Source organism: Rhododendron vialii, chromosome 11a (genome assembly GCF_030253575.1).
Source record: "Rhododendron vialii isolate Sample 1 chromosome 11a, ASM3025357v1".
Lineage (NCBI taxonomy): Eukaryota > Viridiplantae > Streptophyta > Magnoliopsida > Ericales > Ericaceae > Rhododendron > Rhododendron vialii.
In genome coordinates this window covers 1,787,369-1,805,780 of record NC_080567.1, presented here as the reverse complement: position 1 = coordinate 1,805,780, position 18,412 = coordinate 1,787,369, and the positions used below count along the sequence as shown (strand labels likewise).

The 18,412-nt window shown below is 37.9% G+C and overlaps 2 protein-coding genes across 3 annotated transcripts; one reads left to right on the top strand and one right to left on the bottom strand.

Moving 5' to 3' along the window:
- The first annotated feature begins 3,064 nt into the window (after nt 1-3,064).
- On the top strand, nt 3,065-4,591 carry LOC131308109 (uncharacterized). Of its 2 annotated transcripts, XR_009194308.1 has the most exons (4): nt 3,065-3,637; nt 3,717-3,780; nt 3,867-4,175; nt 4,410-4,591. XR_009194308.1 is itself a non-coding variant. In XM_058334926.1 (3 exons), exons 1-3 carry the CDS (start codon nt 3,453-3,455, stop codon nt 4,089-4,091), a joined length of 474 nt encoding a protein of 157 aa, XP_058190909.1. In that variant the 5' UTR covers nt 3,065-3,452; the 3' UTR covers nt 4,092-4,401. The 2 variants fall into 2 exon arrangements, 1 of the variants encoding a protein (XP_058190909.1); XM_058334926.1 differs by lacking the exon at nt 4,410-4,591 and having other exon boundaries at nt 3,867-4,401.
- Nucleotides 4,592-7,000: 2,409 nt separating this feature from the next.
- Nucleotides 7,001-8,830, bottom strand: LOC131308108 (uncharacterized). The gene is made up of 2 exons (XM_058334925.1): nt 8,797-8,830; nt 7,001-8,713 (listed from the first exon to the last, which is right to left on the bottom strand). Exon 2 carries the CDS (start codon nt 8,704-8,706, stop codon nt 7,666-7,668), a length of 1,041 nt encoding a protein of 346 aa, XP_058190908.1. The 5' UTR covers nt 8,707-8,713; nt 8,797-8,830; the 3' UTR covers nt 7,001-7,665.
- Nucleotides 8,831-18,412: the final 9,582 nt, after the last annotated feature.

Genomic DNA, 18,412 nt, shown 5'->3' with positions numbered 1-18,412 from the left:
CTCCTCCTCTCTCTCTTGCCAACCGACAACCAGCAATTCCCCCATCTCTCTTCGTCGATCTTCCTTCACATTGTCATTGGGCTTGAATCTCCAGACACGGTTGTTTTCTTTAGTCGCTGACCTCAGGCGACCTTGGAACTCGGCGACCATCTCTTTTCTTTTCCGACCACCGGAGACCTCTATCAGGTTTCGGAATTGACTGGGTTTGAACTTCCAGCACTAATTTGCTTCCGAAATCCCCTAGGTTGGAGATCTTTTGTACTGTTTCTTGCCCTTTGTAACAGGTATTTTGTTTATGATAGATTATTTGTTTATGGATGTATAGAACTTTGATATATAGTTTCCCATCTCTTTTCCATATGCCATTTGTGGTGCATGTGTGCTTTGGTTATTTAATTTAAAGCATTTTGCCGTTGTGTGTGTTTGGGAATAAATGATAGAACCCTTATTGAGAAGGGTGAGCAAGGTCTATGTTACTCTAAATGATATTTAAATCATAAGTTCGAATTGGAAAAGTGATAGAAATTATGTAGTAGACATATTTAGTGGTGCCCTTCAATTTCTTATAATCAAGATTCATTTACCTAAGTCCTATGGTCTTGTGATGGGGCAACACATTCACTAGTAATTAGCCCGACGGGACTGCAAGCGAACCGAGATGGTGAGACGTTAGAAGAGTTCAAAGCTCAATCATACTTGGTTTGTTTGCTCAATCATACTTAGTTCGGGCTTGTTTGGTAAAGTTTGATGCTCGAGGTACAGTTTGACTTATTTACATCAGCTTGAGCTTGAGCTTTTCAAATACTAGTAGGGAAGTCGTTCAGATACAGGGGACATGGGTGATTATTGTTTGGGAAAAAAAAAAAAAGGTTTTTGGTCATCTTTGACATAAAATTAAAGTGAGTCCCACTTGTTATTGTGTATATATGCATAAACATTTTGTTTATATTATTGGGTGAAACGTCTTTATTCCACAATGTTAATTATCTTTTCTTTCCATGCATCCACCAATTAAATTTGGGTTAGGTGTATACATACGCACAAGGCTTGTCTGCAATCCAATTTTGGACTGTAGAGATGCGGTCCGAGTGATTGTACAAATACAAGATTTCTTGATTATATACCAAACTAGATTCCCACAGCTTCATTTAAATGTGCCACTTAATCTACTAAATCTTTCTCTACACTTCAGTAAAAATGATCTCCAAAAAGAAGTCAGTTACAGTCATAGCTTTTTGTTTGTCCCCACACTGAAAGCACTAAAACGACAAGGACCATTGACGGACACTATGTTGTGCATATTTTTATCCATAACCTCTATTTTGTTAGCCTTATTCAATAATATTTTGGAGCTAACCATAGTTGTCAATCGAGGCTTCCATGAAACTTTCATAGATTGCAAACATAGGCTTCCTTGATGTTTTTTTCAACTGGTTTAGTTTCTTTCTTTCTTTTGTCGTTCGAATTGGCAAAGTATGATATGCTAGCATAACAAGCATGAATAGTTCATTTTCGTGTAATCGAAGCATTGCCATTGATGGTGTGCTTACATTTATGGTCATTGCAAAACATTGAAGATAAATCTGAAGCTTTCTATTGTAACAACATGCAAGTATGTTATGTAATAGTGTTACTGTTCCTTGATTTACTTTCTTTTGTATCTCCCGGCAGCTAAACAAAGGTGTTAATCGGCGGATCAAGGAGGGCAGGAATAATTGGTGATAGGGGCTCTGGGTAAGAGTTCTTCACCTACACAACTTCAATTCTTTCTTACGTACTTACTATTATTTGTGCCAGTGCTTTATGGGTGTTTTTGCCACATTCTTAATTTTTATCGAGAACATCCAACAACCAGAGGAATCAACCATTACTCCTTGCGGGGGGTGGGGGTGGGAATATCGCATAGGTCGAGAACATCCAACGACCAGAGGAATCAACCATTACTCCTTGTTGGATTAACAAATTTTGCTCATAGATCAATCAATAATGGCCTGAGAGTAAACCAAAATTGTTTTCTGCTTGTCAGAGGAATCAATTATTAGGTCCTATTTTGAAAAGTTAGCCTACTTATTATTTGTCTTTATTTTAAATTTTTTTTGCATTTGTTTATCTAGGTTTGAACTTCCGAAATCCCCTTGCTTTCGAAACGACATGTTTTATTGATTGATTGATTCAAAACCTAAATCTGTGTGAGCTCGTAATTTTACTGCTCATTTGGTTGCCTTATGTGCTAAATTGGGAATATGATTGTTGTTTAGGTACTTCAATTGGCTTCTGTCATGGTTATGTATGAGACTATATGAGACCCTTTCAATTAGTTGACCAAAACAACTTCTAAATTATTGGACTGTGAATGTTGTTTAGGGGTTGAACCTTTTTTACTTTGTCATTACCTATGTTGCATGACTCATCAAAATGTATGAACTATGCAGTTTGAACACTCTACACTCCGTTTGGAATGCGGGCTTTGGAGGAGTAGTGAAGGGTTAGAGGTGAAAAAATAGTTGCGTGTTTGGGTTGATTTTTAGGAGGGGTAGGGAGGGAGGGGTATGGAGGAGTTGTGAGGAGGTAAAAAAATTGTAACCATTTCTTTGTCCCATTTCTTCCCCTCCACTTGGGAGGAAATGGAAGAAATGGAGCGGAAGTAAGGTGCTTCTTCAAAATATGTTTACTATTCTTGGTTACTGGTTAACTATGTATCAAACTCTTATACATAGTTAAGCAGAATTGATGAATTATATTCAAAAATATGAGTACTTTGTAGAGTTCCCTTGTCTTTGATTGTTGAGATGAAAATAAGATGAATCTTGATGCGCTTGAACACAAACTTGTACCGAAACGGTTTTATGAATAAGGAAACAGGTTTATGCCTCTTGTTTTTTACATAAATTCGTTTCAGGTAACCATTTAGATCCTTGGAAGTAATGAATTGTTTTGTAGCTTCTATAGGTGTTACTAGCATAATGGTAATTATCCTTGACCATCCTATAGGAGTCTAGGATGTATAGAATTTGTTTGAGCCTACTATGGAGTGTTTAGGCCTTTTGTAGGGGGCATTCCCTAGTTCTTACTGCTATTTCGTGTGTGGATGCTACTGCTGTCTCTGTTATGGCGGCTGCTGCTGGTACACTGCTGGTGCAATCAGCTGCAAAATGTTGTTCTGCTGTTCTGTATATTCTATTTTGGCAGCTCCAATCTCCTATTTGCTACAACCTGTTTTGCTATCACCTTAATGATATTTTCTGCTGCTGTTTCTGATCATTGACCTCAGTCGATGCTGCTGTTTGCAAATCAAAGTAGTTGATGCCGATGTTCGAAATTGCATTGCATTGTCTTCTTCCATTAACAATGCAATGCAATTTGGCTAAGTCTGAAATAGTTTTGGCTGGCCCTAGGAAACTAAGATGATCTGAAACATATTTTCAAGATTTATACTTCACAAGCTGCTTATTATGGTTTTATGTGTAAACTTCTTCGTTTCATGTGCAGTTATCTCTATGATGGTACGTTCAAAGGCCAATGCTAGGAAATCAGTAGTACCACCTATGAAAGTGCAGGTCAAGATGGGTGCAATAGTTCACGAGGGAAGTAGTTCACACCAGAAGCAACGGAAACCTAGTTGTTTCGCTGTTTATGTGTGAGTTTTAATAGATGATATTTCATGTCTTTTGTTATCCTGCTTACGTATTGACCACTGAATCCTTGGTTAAATGTAGGAAGGATTTTACTCGAGGTTTAAAGGCAATATTTGAAGAAGACAATATAATAAAACAAACAGAGGTTAGGATTGAGGGATGGAAAGAAATTGTATTTTTTTTATCAGTACCATTTTTTAATATCGTCTATGATATTCATTTCCTATGTAGGTGATGGCAGCCATGTCGGAATGGTGGCATGAGGGATACTTGCGAAAGAAGTACGACAAACCCTATTCTGGATCAAGTAGTGAGGAAGAGAATGATGAGGTCGATGTGAATGATGAGGAATCGAGTGAACAAGAGGGCGACAATTGTCCGCCCCGTCCAAAGAAGAAGAAGAAGAAGAGTACAGGGGAGAGTAAAAAGAAGAAGAAAGTGCCGGTATGTCAATAACTAACGATGCTTTGTACCGTGCTTAGGAGTTGAAATGCTTAATCATGGGATTTCACCTTTATGTGCATTTATGTCCATATATAGGTAGTTATGCCTTTGAATATGTATCCTTTTTCATTGTGGTCTTAGCCAATTTGAGTTGAGCCCCACTTTAACACAACTACTTAATTCATTACCACAAATCACTTTTTGATTGTTTTAACATGTACATGTTTCATACTAACAAAATTACCACCCAATACCTGCTATGTGTGCTACCTTTGTGATAATGAAATTACTACCATGCTAATATAATTTTCCGTTTGTTTATACTTACAGCTTATTATAAAGACAAGGTGTTCCCCTAGGAAATTTGTTTCCTTGATTGCTCAATTGACTCAAGACCAACGTGATGCAATCAAAGCATGTAATCCATTCCATTCATTACTTCATGTGAAGTGTGGCCATATGCATAGAGTTTTTGCTATGCATTTGGTCCAATGTTTCAATCCAGAAACCTGTAGCATCGAATTTAGGAGGGGCCTAATTGTTCATATTACTGAAGAAGATGTTGGAAGAGTTTTAGGGATGCCAATAGGGGACACACCTGTGCCTACGGAATGCCTTGAATTACACAGAACAAAAATTGAAGAGGACTTTAAGGGAGGTTTTAAGGGGATTGAAATCGTGAAATTGGAAAATGTGATTAAGAAAGGCGATACTGATGGGAAGTTTCATAGGGCTTACATGCTATTTACATTAGGATGCTTGATGTGCCCCACCACAAAGGAAGTTGCGGGGAATAGATTGTTCCCAGGGGTGATTGCCGACGACCTTGAAACCTTAAAGACGTAAAAGTGGCCGGCCTTTGTGTTGGATTGGTTGGTGAACGAGATTCGAAATTATAAGGTTCGGGTAACCAAAGGTCGTGGACGGAAGGCGGAAGGAGTTGGTGGTAGTCTGTTCCTTTTGATGGTATGTTTACTTAATCTTTTGTAGCATTCTATTTAACACTTTCAATAACAATATTATGGTTTATGTAGGAAGTTAAAAATTATGACTGATTTGTTTTGCAGGTCATATATTTTGACTTACATCCGTTGGATGTTGAAATTGGGAATGAACCTGAGCCTCCTATTGGCTTATGGACAAAGGAATTGATCGATATTCGCATTTCCAAAGAGGCGGAGGACAAGCCAATTGAGGATTATTTTTTTTCTCAGTTCCCTCCCCATAATTTGAAAAATCAGGTGATGGTATTGGCTTAGTTTCAATATTTCATATATTCATGGTTCTTATAGATTGCCTCAATTAGTTTTCACATATGCTCATATTTTGGTTTATCTTATACCATTTCAAATCTGCATTGATATGTACAAAGATTTCATGCGTCAATTTATGAATAACTTAAAAAGGTTGCATGAAATGGATGCTGCTATGGGCGAGCCTGTCGTTGGAAGCCCTGTTCTTCGAAGTCCTGAAGATGGTCCACGGGCAGAACCTGTAGAAGATGAAGGCCATTCGCCACAATTTAGTGCAAATTTTGAACTACATGAATATGAGGAGCAGGGGGAGTGGGAGGAGGAGCAGGGGGATCAGATTCATAAGGGGGACGAGGGGGATCATATTCAAGAGCAGGGGGATCAGATTCATAAGGGGGAGGAGGGGGATCATATTAAGGAAAAGGGGGATGAGATTGAGGAGGAAGGGGAGGTGGGCGGGACATCCAAAATCATGGATGGGTCGGCGTCCTGTAAGCGAAAGCAGGAAGCGGTGGCGATCTCAACTGATCCCACAAAGAGAAAACGTCGAAGAAATGTGAAGCAGAGCCCATCTATTAAATCTCCTTTTGTTGCACAACCCTTCGTCAAGACAACAAAATTAAAGGAAGACGAAGAATCAGTCATTAACTATCTTATTAGGGGACCGACAAATGATTTAAGGTACCTTTATCTTTTTCGCGACATACCATATTACTTGTAAGGGACAGACCATCGGTTACATTTCTGAAACCATGCTATCTCTTTCCCGATTTTGGTATACTAACAAAATATTTTGGCACAACAGCGAGGTGTTGATCCGTATTCAAGGGGCAAAGTGGCCTCTTACTCGCAAGGAAGTTGCTCAATTGTTTAAACCGAGGGGCCTTGTGTCTAATATGGTATGTTCCATACTTCAATTTGTGTTATTTGTGTCATAACGTTGAATAACTGTCATACGTTGGACTACACGTAGGTTATGTACACTTTTACGGATTGGCATATCTTCAGCTCATTTGCAAATAGGCGTTAATGTCTTTGCGTTGCTGATGCAAAGTCTTCTGATTCTTCTCACATCTAATGAACATATATCACCCTAATGTTAGTTGTTACAGTCAGGTTTTAGAACTGTATGTATGAATGAAGTAGTAATGGCTTGAAAGATGGTCTTTTTTGAGGTTTTATTTTGCTATTAAAGAGTGTAACAGTCTTGTTGCCGATTCATGTGTGTCTAAAAGTTGAGTAGGTAGAACCGTAGAAGATGAAGCGTTCAGAATCATTGTGTTGATTGTATAAAGATAACTGGAGCATCAAGGACATGTATGCCCATTTAGGTGGATGTACTACTTGAAGCACTATCGTGGACTAAGACATTCCATTGAATAAGGTGGATTTAGTATTTGTGAAGTTGGAGTCATTGTGGGTTTGAGATTGTTTCTCTGGCTGCTGCCGTATAAATTGAATTTCCTAACCAAATAATCTTTGTAACTATACATGTTGCCTGGGATACTCGTCTGCATTTCATTATGTAGGATTGGTGGACAATTCGTTTGTCCTCCTAACTAAAGAATCCAAAAGGTCCTATATGTTCGTTTCCATCTAAAAAGTAATTACATGTATGTAGCCCACAATATGGTACTTCAAGAAACACCGTTGTTGACGTTATTATCATTCAGGTCGTTCACAGCCAAAAATGATGATGGACTAGGCATGTCATGCAACGGCACTGGGGACATGGTATTATCGTATATCGCCATTTGCATCTCCTTTTTGAGGAAAGGATCCACCATGTCATAAATACAAAAACCAGAGCTTTGAATAGCACGAGCAGCATGAGCGCAAGGAATTCCGGACATCTGCCAAGCAAGACAACTGTAATGCCGAGGGATCAGCTTGACTGCATAAAGTTTTCTAGTGTCATTTGCGACAATGAACTCGGTAGGCGAAGAGTTTCAATGCGTAAATTTTCGAGCATATTCTTGAGACTTCTTAATTTCCTTCTCAATTTGTTTGCCAACTGGCAATTTCCATTTCCTAACCTCGGTATGCTTACGGAGCAACAATTCAGTGGTCTTCGACACATGTCCCGTCATAAATTGTATGATGTCCAAATCCCTTAATGGCAATATCCAAGAATTGAAACATTCAGCAAGGTTCGTGTACATCTTGTCCCATCTCTTGTAAGGGAAAAAAGCATTAGACCAGTGCTTTGGATTGTTATCTTCCACCCATTTTGATAGATCTTCCGAAATTCCATACAACTTGGCTAAATGATACTTGAATGAGTCTTCCGTCCTTGCGTACGCAATATCATTAACCACCTTTAGAGCCGTGTTTCATCTTTCAGCTTTCAACCCCTTTGAGCTGGCAAACTTGCTAAAGTTTTCCTTTAGGTGACGGAGACACCATGCATTACAATCCCCGCCAAAAACCTTTATTATACCATTGAGCAAAGAAGTATTCCAATCGGTGACCAAGACGACTTGACATCCTCCAAGAACTTCCTTAAGATTAACCAAGAACCATAACCAGTCTTCATCATTCTCACTAGACACAATGGCATATGCTAGGGGGTACAACCCATCGTCCGCATCATGTGCCCTAGCCGATAGAACGTGGCCCCAATAGTATCCGGTCAAGAAACATGCATCCAATTTCAAAACTGGCCTTAGATAACCTAATCGGAATGCTGCAATGGAGCAACCATAAGAAACAAAAAGTTGCTTGAACTTGGCTTCATTTGTTGACGTCCATATTGCCCTAGTGTTTGGTATGGCTTCAACAAGCCGCCGACACATCCATGGGACTAGGTGGAAAGTCATCGAAGGAGGTCCTGTGATGGCTTCCTTAGCCTTTTCTTTCGCCCTCCAACCTTGACTGTAATTCAGACGACATTGGAACACATGCTCAAAGTCCTTGCAAATATCCCTCGGCAAATATTCAGGCTTGTCCACAATTCGGTTTTTGAAAAGCAACCCCACTTGTTTACTACGAAAGGTCAACTTATAATTACTAGCATCTTCTGCATTGTGTAGGTGCTCATTCCTTAACATGATGACACGAACCAAATCACTTGAACCTTCACATTTTGCAGTTAGCTTCCAAGGACACCCTGGTACTTTACATACCAATCGATAGTAGGCTCTACTATTATCCAAATAAGTGAAGCTGAACTTGTTGGATGCAGCAAATAGTAACACTGATTGCTTGAAAAGGTCAGGGCTTTCAAATAGTTGACCCTTCCCAGTTAAAATCTCATTTGCATTGTCCGGCAAGTACGGCACCAACCCCATCTCTTGGCTACAACTATTGCTCACCTGACTTGGAGAAGGTATTGCCAGTATTCCTCCAGGCGAGCTACTATTGTCAGTGACCATCGATTCCCTAACAAAATAAAATATATATGGTTATTCAAATGCACACAGATAAATAATAACTGTAAATTAAAATGAAACATCCCATCTAACCTTGTTGAATTGTAAGCGGTATTGTGGATAGGGTCATTATTCTGGCCTAATCTTCTACAAATAAGTCGACATCATCTTCGTTCAAGTGGAACAACATTGCAACACCATTGTCGTCATTCAATGTTACATACTTCGTCTTGTCCCTCTTCGTGTTGTAGAAAAACATTTTACCTTCGAAATTAATGTGAAGGGCACCACAAACCTTCTCATGTAACTCATTGAGTTGACTTCCTTCCTCAAGTAGAACTGCTACACACATCCCACCGTTGTACAAGAAGGTGCCATTGGCGTTTACCTTCCGTTCTCCGCCCCAGTAGCAAAAACTTGTCAATGTTTTCTTTTCCCTATTCTCCATACCTAAAAAGACAAAATATAGAGCATACATTCTTAACAGTCTAGGGCATACATTCTTAAATAGAGAGCATCAAAAGTTCTTACAAGGAGTAACATTAGGTGACTTAAAGAGCAACTAGTTTATACCCAGGAAAAATCATGTTACCTAAAATTTAAAGGGACAGCCACATTTCATATAGAAACAAGAACCAGTGAGTTTAAGAAACCAGTGAGTTAACTGCCCTTAAGAAACAAGAACCACATTTCATATAGACCAACACACCCCTGTAAAGGGACAGCCAAACAGTGAGTTAAAATTGAATTAACTGCCCTTAACAGTCTAGGGCATACATTCTTACATAGAGAGCAGCAAAAATTCTTACAAGGAGTAACATTAGGTGACTTAAAGAGCAACTATTTTATTTTCAGGAAAAAACACGTTACATGACTATCACAACAAGAACGAGAAAATACAAAGTACAACATCAAGAGTACACCACCAGCCTCCATCCGTTGCCCTCTCTCCCTTTCTGTGACTTCCCTCCCTTCCTGTGAACTCCCTCCATCCATCTCTAGCCATGCATTCCTCATCCTCATCCTCTTGAAACACTCTAAATGAGTACCCTATTGATCATTTTTTGGTTGACAAGAGTGTAACTGCTAGAAATCTAAAGTATCTACCATGAAGTTGTGTCCATGTTTGAAGTGCTGAAACTGAAGTAATGATTGTGTCCTAAGTTGTGTCTGTGTCTGTGTCTAAAATTTGTGGCTTAAATTGCAATGAAATGATTTCACCACTACCTTTCATTTGTTTGTGCAATGAAATGATTTCAACACTCCAAAATTGGTAACAAAGCTGCATCTAAAAACTGGTGCAGTAAAGTGCATCAATCAAAGTGCAGCAAACTATAGCAATCATTGCAAATCAAAGCTGAAACTGAAAGTGCATAACACAAAACTTAAACTGAAAGTGCAGATTCATAGCCAAATACAGATTCAGTAGCTATCAAACAAAAGTAGGTTCAACTAGTTCAAATTAAACTGTCAATAGCTACAAAAAAAACATACCACATTCTGGTTCTGCTATTAGTTACAAACTTCTACATTTGTGTGTGTAAGAATGGTGTGGATTCAACTGTCGTTAGCTACAAAAATTGTCCATTGCAGCCAACTCCTCTCTTTAAGCCTTCATCGATCAAAATTCGGGATTTGTGTGTGTAAGAATGGTGTGAATTCAACTATCATTAGCTACAAAAATCGTCCATTGCAGCCAACTCCTCTCCTTAAGCCTTCATCGATCAAAATTCTGAATTTGTGTTTGTAACAATGCTGTGGACTGTGGAGTTATGAGTATACAGAGTATGACACAGACAGAGAGAGAGGGGGGGAGGGTTTTGTGCGTGGAATTGTGGATTCAGATTGACCAACACACCTTTGTAAAGGGACAACCATTAAAATATAGGTCACTGCCCTTAACAGTCTAGGGCATACATTCGTACATAGATAGCAACAAAAGTTCTTACAAGGAGTAACATTAGGTAACTTAAAGAGCAACAGTTTTATTTTCAGGAAAAACATGTTACATGAGTTAGAACGAATTATGGATGACAACACATTGTTTTTTTCTGTTGCAGTCATACTATTGTGCCTTGCACATTGTTAGACTTAGAAAGTTCCTAATTTGTTCCATTAGTTGGAACGAATTATGGTGCTAGGACATTGTCAATGGAAAAAATACTTGAGTGAAGGCCCTCGAAATGGTTTGCTTGCGTTGTTTTCACATCACTATAGAAAGGAGAAAACTTATCCCAAAAGCTAACAACTTGAACAAGAACCATATTTCATACAAACCAACACACCTTCGTAAAGGGACAATCATTCAGTGAGCTAAAATATAGGTCATTCCCATTGCTGATAGGAGAATGAAACACCCACAATATCCTACGTCTAAAATATAGGTTATTTCTTTCTCTTCAACAATTTATCGAGCACATGTTATGCATGACAAAATAGGTACGTCCTCAGTCTATCTTTCAGAGAGGCATTTTTGGCTTAAAGAAATTGTAGTTTACTTTCTAATGAAATGGTTTCATTAATCCTATCAGTTTGCTGTTGGAAATTGGGGCTGGGCTGTATTTCGAAATTTGAGAAATTCGTCGAAGCCATTTTGCTTGCGTTGTTGTTTTCGCGTCACTATATAAAAGAGAAAACCTAACCCAAAACCTAACAAACCTCTGCCTTTACCAGACCACTCACTCATGCTAAAAATATCAAGTTGCTTACAAACAGTGCACAGAGACATAAGGATGAAATGAGAGAAGAGAAAGCTGCAAAAAAATTGAATCACCCAAAAATCTTACTAGCTGCGTACGACGATGAACTCGCTCGGGGAAGCAAAAGATGCTGCTGCTTCTTGGGTCGAATGGAACAGAGAGATGAAGTGAGAAAGGGAAGAAGATCGAAGTGAAGGAGAAGAGGTCTAAAGATAGCAGAAGCAGTAGACGAAGACGAAGAACCCTACCTCTGTTGTTCTCTTCCTCTTTCTGCGCACGAATGGGATTGGGATTGGATTTTGAAATGAGAACGGTGGATGGGATTGGGGATTTAGGGTTTTTTCATGAGGGGCATAATAGTCTTTTTAGGTGGCCCTCTCCATGTATTGAGAATTATTTTTCTCCTTCTCATATTTAGATGAATTCCCTGAAAAGTGGTCCATGAGTTGGGAATTGTTAACCCCTTTCTCCACTGTTCAGTAATTCTCCCTTGATATTTTGGTTTCTTTAATTGATCATATTGTTAGGTTTATGGTTCCGAAATCTCAAAGACGCATGTGCTTCAGTTTGGAAGCCATTGTGAGACCATAATATCATTCAATAGGTTTAGTGACATGTCCATTTGATGTAGGAAAGTTTATATCAATGGTGATGCAAGGCAAATGAACAGCTTGCTAGGAAATGGCTTGAACCCTTTAATGTTGGAGATATTCTTGATGATGGGGTACGGGGGTTCTTTGATATGAGCACTCTTTACGAACTTTTGGTTTAATGTGAATGATGCCATCTAACGGTTATTTGCAACGCTCCTCTCACATGGGTGAGACCTTTACAATACACAAGACTCGCTTCTCTCTTATTGCAGACTTTCTGATGGGAAAAGTAGTTTGTTTGTTTTTTTTTTTTTTTTTATGGTTTTGCTATAAGTTGTTCGATCACTTTCTTTGCAGTTTTTGTTGAAATGCCCATTACCCAGTACAAACAGGGAGGCTAAGTTGTGGTTGTGCCACTAGCAAGTTGACCTACCCATCCTCCAGTACAAACAGAGGGTAAGTTTTGGTTCAAGGTAAGAAGCCCTTAAATATCCATTTTGTTTTCTCTGCTTAATCAATCACAAAAAGAGAAGCATTCAAGTCTTATGACTTATGAGCCTCTTTAGATGTGTGAGTTCCTCTTTTAGTCCTAATAGTTCAATCCCAAATGTTTGAAATGAAATTAGCTCAGTTTTGATTGTAGCATCCATTGCTATGTAGCACGCTCACGGACATAGATTTCTAAAAAAATGTAGACATGGTTTAAATGTCTAGCTATCAAAAAGTGGCAGTCTACTTTTATTTTAATTTCTATATAAACCAACACATAGCAGCAGTCTATTTTTAAAAAAGTAGTAGGCATGAAGGGCGGTGGGTCATGACATACTTTGCTCAATGAGCTGGAGCTAGGTATTGCATAACTATTTGACGCAAGCGTGTGTTTTCTACTAATGAAGTTTTGCGAGTCCGCGACATCATTAAGAATGAGTTAGACACTTTTTTGTATTTTAAGTTGAAATTGGTAGTAACTACTTAGCTGGTTTGTTTTATATGGTACCCTGATCGAAAAAGTTTATCTTTCTTGGTAAGTTGAATTTAGAATGGAATGTGTTGTTAATTTTCAAGTTTCGTTTTTATGAGTTCGGGTTGGAACAAACTTATCATGTGTATGTCCTTCTATTGTGCTTCACAATATGGTTTCCTTCGGTTCTTATCATCAATTCTTTTGAGATATTCTATTTACATTTATTATGTGATATTGTTTGAATTATAAGGAAGCTTTGCATGCCCACGCCCCCCCCCCCCCACCCGCCCCCCCCCCCCCCCCCCTTTTTCTTTTTCTTTTTTTCTGCATTTGAACTAGACATAATCTAAAAATGGATACTTCACCTTATATCGATACAGGTGCATAGGAATGGTGTGAGCAATTCTATAGGATTGAGTGACTTGAATACCCCACACAACTTGGATGCATAGGAAAGTACCTAAGTGTATTTCCTTGGTGTATTCTCTGTCCAATTACCCTATGGAAGATTTGGAAAGATAGAAATAGGAATTTTTTTGATAAAATTGATTCCAATGTTCCAAATAGTTGTAGAAAAATTGAGTCTTACAAATCTAAATGTGTTGACGCATTTAAATTCCCCCTCCCCCAAATCCTCTTGCTACTTCTCCTATTTTAGTTAAATGGTATCCTCTTGGTGCAAGAACTCTGAAGCTAAACGCGGATGAAAGTAAAGGAAAATGAGGTTTTGGTGGTGTTTACAAAACCGGAGAAGGCAAATAGCTCCTTAGTTACTGGACAAGTTTACATGCACCTCAAGTTTGGAACCTGAAATATGGGCCAACTATTGTGCCTAACTATCTCCTATTTGGACACCTTTGTGTATTATGTAGTTATCTAGGCATAAGATCAGATCTTAGGGCTTGATTGTTTTTGGGTACCGGAAAATTTGCTAGAACATAAATAGTGTACAACGGAAAAAGAAAGCAACCTCAGTGTAAGGGAGCAAAAAATACATGTTCATGACATTTTCACTTATGTGCATTTAGTCTCTCTCTTTTTGGGACTACTTTTTGCGGCTAAATCTTTAAAAGATTTAACCCATGTTTTGTGGTTCATTTTCATTTTCCATGTTAAATTTAATGGAGAATTTGATTTGTTGAATTTATTATTTATATTTGATTCATTGATCATAATTTAGTAATTGATATTATTAGTTGGCTTTGTCAATTGAAGCAATATTACGTCACGTTGACCCGTGCCTTCAGGCACGGGCATTTGCTAGTGTTACATAACTTAAAAAGGAACCACATTTCATACTGACCAACACACAAGGGTAAAGGCACAGCCATTCAGTGAGTTAAAAACATGGGTCACTGCCCTTAACACTCTAGGGCGTACTTTCTTACATAGAGAGCAACAACAGTTCTTACAAGGAGAAACATTAGGTGACTTAAAGAGCAACTATTATATTTTCTGGAAAAACAAACTTCCATTGCAATGGGGGTACAGAATGGTGGATCAAATGTTGGTAGCAATATAGTACCTTTTTTCTCCTAGGGGGAACTAATGGGCAAGTCTCAATATTGCCCCTTCTATTCCTCACTCATACAATGAAAAAAACCAATTTGCGTACAAACAAAGACACATAGACGAAATGAGAGAAGAGAAAATAGAGAAAACTGCAAAAAAATTGAAACACCCAACCCAAAACATTCCTTACCAGATGCGTACGTTTTCCATTTGGAGGACAAGATCTTGCTTCTTCTTCCGTGGAATGGAAAGAGTACTGTACCATAGAGAGATGAAGTCAGAGAGGAAGAAGAGGTGAAGGAGAAGAGGTCGAGAGGAGGAAAGAAGCAGAAGAAACCCAAGAAACCCTACCTCTTGTTATTCACTTCCAGTCGGTCGTCCTGTTCAGAGCCGTGTGGGAATTGGGGGCAAATGAATGAGAACGATGGATGGGTGGATTTGAGGTTTAGGGTTTTTTTGATGAGGGGCTTCATAGTCTTTTCATGTGACCTTTCCATGTATTGGGAAATACTTTTCTCCTTCCCATATTTACATGAATTTCCTAAAAACTACTCCATCACTTGGGCATTGTTTGCCCCATGGACCACTGTCCGGTAATTTCCCCAACTTAAAAGACGCTCATACTTGCATTGTTAGTCTTGACTTTATAATTATTTATGTCGTATTATCATCTATTTATGTTTTGTAGGTATTTTGGACTTTATAATGCAAAAACGTTTCTTTCGAGACTTATGAGATGGAGTCTGATTCAAGTGGGTTCAACCCAATCTAAATTAGAAGATTCAAAAGAGCAAAACCCAAAATCTAAGATCACAGAATTTCTCTATGATGGAATTGAAATAAGAAGATTGGATTGGAAGGATTTTGTTCTTTGCACGTGGCTTGTACATCTAATACTAGAACTCTTTAAGGCAAGTATTGTTTAAGGAAAAGAAATACTACACAATCGGTGATTACCGAATTGACGAGAAGTTGACGGAAAAAGGAATTATATTCCAAAGGGATCTGGGGCCTTATAAATAGGAAGCATAGGGTTTGAAGGCTAGGACCCTTTTTCCACGCACAAGCAGCAACACCAACACGGCAGCACCATCTCGGCATTGAAGAGCACTGAAGAGAAGGAAAAATTCTACTCTTTTGTAAGCTTTCGTTTTATGGAGTTCTTCTATTATATGAATATGCTTTCGCACTCCATGAGTGGCTAAACCTTTAAACTAGGGTTGAGAATGAAGCCCCATTAATGACTATTGTTTATATGTTCATGAGATTTGATTTTACCCGATTATTTGGTTTGATTTTGATTAAATTGTTCTTACTCCAAATCAATTGTCAGGGATAGATTCTGGATATGAGTTCAATCATGTTTTTCTCATGATTTGGAATTGTCTTTAGCGTTGAATGTTGGATTTTCACAGTTAACTATAACATTGGATATTTATTGTGATTTGTTAAAAGCGGATACAATTAATGATTTGGTTTTATACTTGTGAGCGGAGAGGAACATACATTAGACTTTTTAATGAACTTTCACGATGATATTTTCCATGGTAACAGAATTAGCTTTCAGATTATCATGAAGAAATTTTAGGGTAAAGTCAATGATCATGAATATATAATAATATGAGTTAATGGGTGTGGATTCCAAAACCTTAGTATTTTTCCGTTGATTAAAAAGAAACTTCAATCTCCTTGTCCTTGCTAGTTTAGTACATTATTTACTTATTATTGCTATTTACTCCAATTTTAGTTCCATTAAATCAATCACAATTTTGTCAACTAGGTTAGGGTTAATCGATTTAAGTTTATTTATTTTTCCTAAAAAAAATCACCAAGTCCCTGTGGGTTCGACCTCGCTCTTGCATTACTATACTTTGGTACGATTCGTTCGCTTGCGAGTACATTAACATTTCACATCAAGTTTTTGGCGCTGTTGCCGAGGACTTAATTATTTTTTTTAGGAAATCTAGAGATTTGAATTGATTTCACTCTTCAACTAGTTTACTTTGCATTGAAAAAAAAAACTGGGAAAAAAAAAAAACCTTCATCACGTGCATTAATTTGCTATACCGTGAATCTCTGATTAGTAGAAATTGCTTTTTGTCACTAAGTATTTTTGTGGTTGCTGTCACACAGTAGAGCTGTCTTTTTATTTGTTTTTGTTGGCCGAGATTTCCAAGTCGGCTACAAGTGCTTGATTGAAATAATTTTGGGAACCACGTACTGTATTTACCATGCACCATGGTGGTTGGAGTTAGAAGCAACAAGTCACACGTTAGTCGATCTCTAATTAATCTTAATTTACTTTTGCTATTGATCTGTTTTTGTTTTCATTATCAAGTACTGTACTTAGTAAGTTAGTGTTCGAAAAAAAAAATTTCATTCTACTCACTGTTTGCTTATCATAATTTACGTTTGTTAGTGCTTTTAACAATAAAATATGCTACTGTAGGTTTTCATTTTGCTAAGTAAAGCATTCAGTAATCATTTTAAAAGCCTTGAACTTTTTGTCTTGAAAAAAGAGAGAATCATTTTAGTTAGCGTCAGACACTTCTGTTGCATTTTCATTTTTATTTTCGGTCGTTTCCCTTATTTGCTTTCATTCATAAGTTTATGTTTGGTTGCCGTTCGAAAAATTTAGAATTAATACCTCGTGATCCGGAAATTGAGAGAAGCTTTCGATGCAGCTTAAAGATTCAAAGAGTATAACATAATCAATTAAAAATGACGGAACTTGTATAAGATACAAAGCCTTTAAGAGAGTTGTTCTCACTTGTAACCACAAATCCTCCTTCTTGTATTGTGTTACCCACGACAAATGTGACACAGTTTGAGTTGAAACCTCACATAATACAACTTCTTCCTCAATTTCATGGGGTTGAACGAGAGGATCCGTACATGCATGTTAAAGACTTTCTTGAAATTTGTGCTACCTTTAGGTTTCAAAAAATTTCCGAGGAGTCTATTAAATTGTGCCTTTTTCCCTTTTCACTGAAAGATAAAGCAAAGGCATGGTTAAATTCTCTACCCTCTGGCTCAATCACTTCATGGGACACCCTCGTTAAAAAGTTTCTTTCAAAATTCTTTTCAATGTCTAGAACAACACATCTAAGGAGGGCGATTACTAATTGTTGTCAAGAAGAACATGAAAAGTTTTATGAGAGTTGGAAGAGATGTAAAGATCTTATTTTAAAGTGCCCCCCTCATGGTTTTGAAACATGGAGACTTGCCCAATTTTCTATAATGGTTTAACTCAGTCTAATCGCAATATGATTGAATCAATGAACGGTGGTGATTTTTTAAATCTTAGGGGTGAGGCAGCTTATGAGTTTCTTGAAAATTTGTCTGAGAGATCTCAACAGTGGGATTTTACTTCTCATCAAGACAAACCAACTTCCATACCTAAGAGAGGGGGATTATATGGGGTGAAAGAAGATTCAGATATAAGAATAAAGTTAGATGATCTTACTCGAAGGGTTGAGGTGTTAGTTTTAAGTAAAACTGGAGTCAGCCAATCAAGTTCAAAGTAAGGTGTGTTCTCTTTGTGGTAGTCACATTCACACAACACAAACATGTCCTTCCATTATTGGATATTCTGATAGCTATGTTGAACAAGCGAATGCACTCAATAATTATGAAAAATCATTTGCTAGTCCGTTTTCGGAAACATACAACCAAAATTGGTCAAAACATCCAAACTTTTCATGGCGTCATAACCAACCTTCTACTAATATAGGTGGGCAACGATTCCATTCACAAAATCAATCTCCCCCAGGTTTTCGTCCTCCTACACAATCATATCCTGCTCAATCTCAGCCTTTTTATGCTCCAACTCCCATGTCTCAACCGAACTTCCAATCTATTGCACTACAACAACAATCATCCTTAGAGGACACTCTTTAAGCATTCATGGCTAAAATGAAAAGTACTACTCACTTGAATAC

Bases quoted from the DNA above. Each gene is read 5' to 3' on its own strand.
- LOC131308108 (XM_058334925.1), bottom strand. From the start codon at position 8,706: ATGGTCACTGACAATAGTAGCTCGCCTGGAGGAATACTGGCAATACCT.
- LOC131308109 (XM_058334926.1), top strand. From the start codon at position 3,453: ATGGTTTTATGTGTAAACTTCTTCGTTTCATGTGCAGTTATCTCTATG. The intron at 3,638-3,716 runs GTGAGTTTTAAT...GGTTAAATGTAG, and splicing joins AGTTGTTTCGCTGTTTATGT to GAAGGATTTTACTCGAGGTT. The intron at 3,781-3,866 runs GTTAGGATTGAG...TTTCCTATGTAG, and splicing joins ATATAATAAAACAAACAGAG to GTGATGGCAGCCATGTCGGA.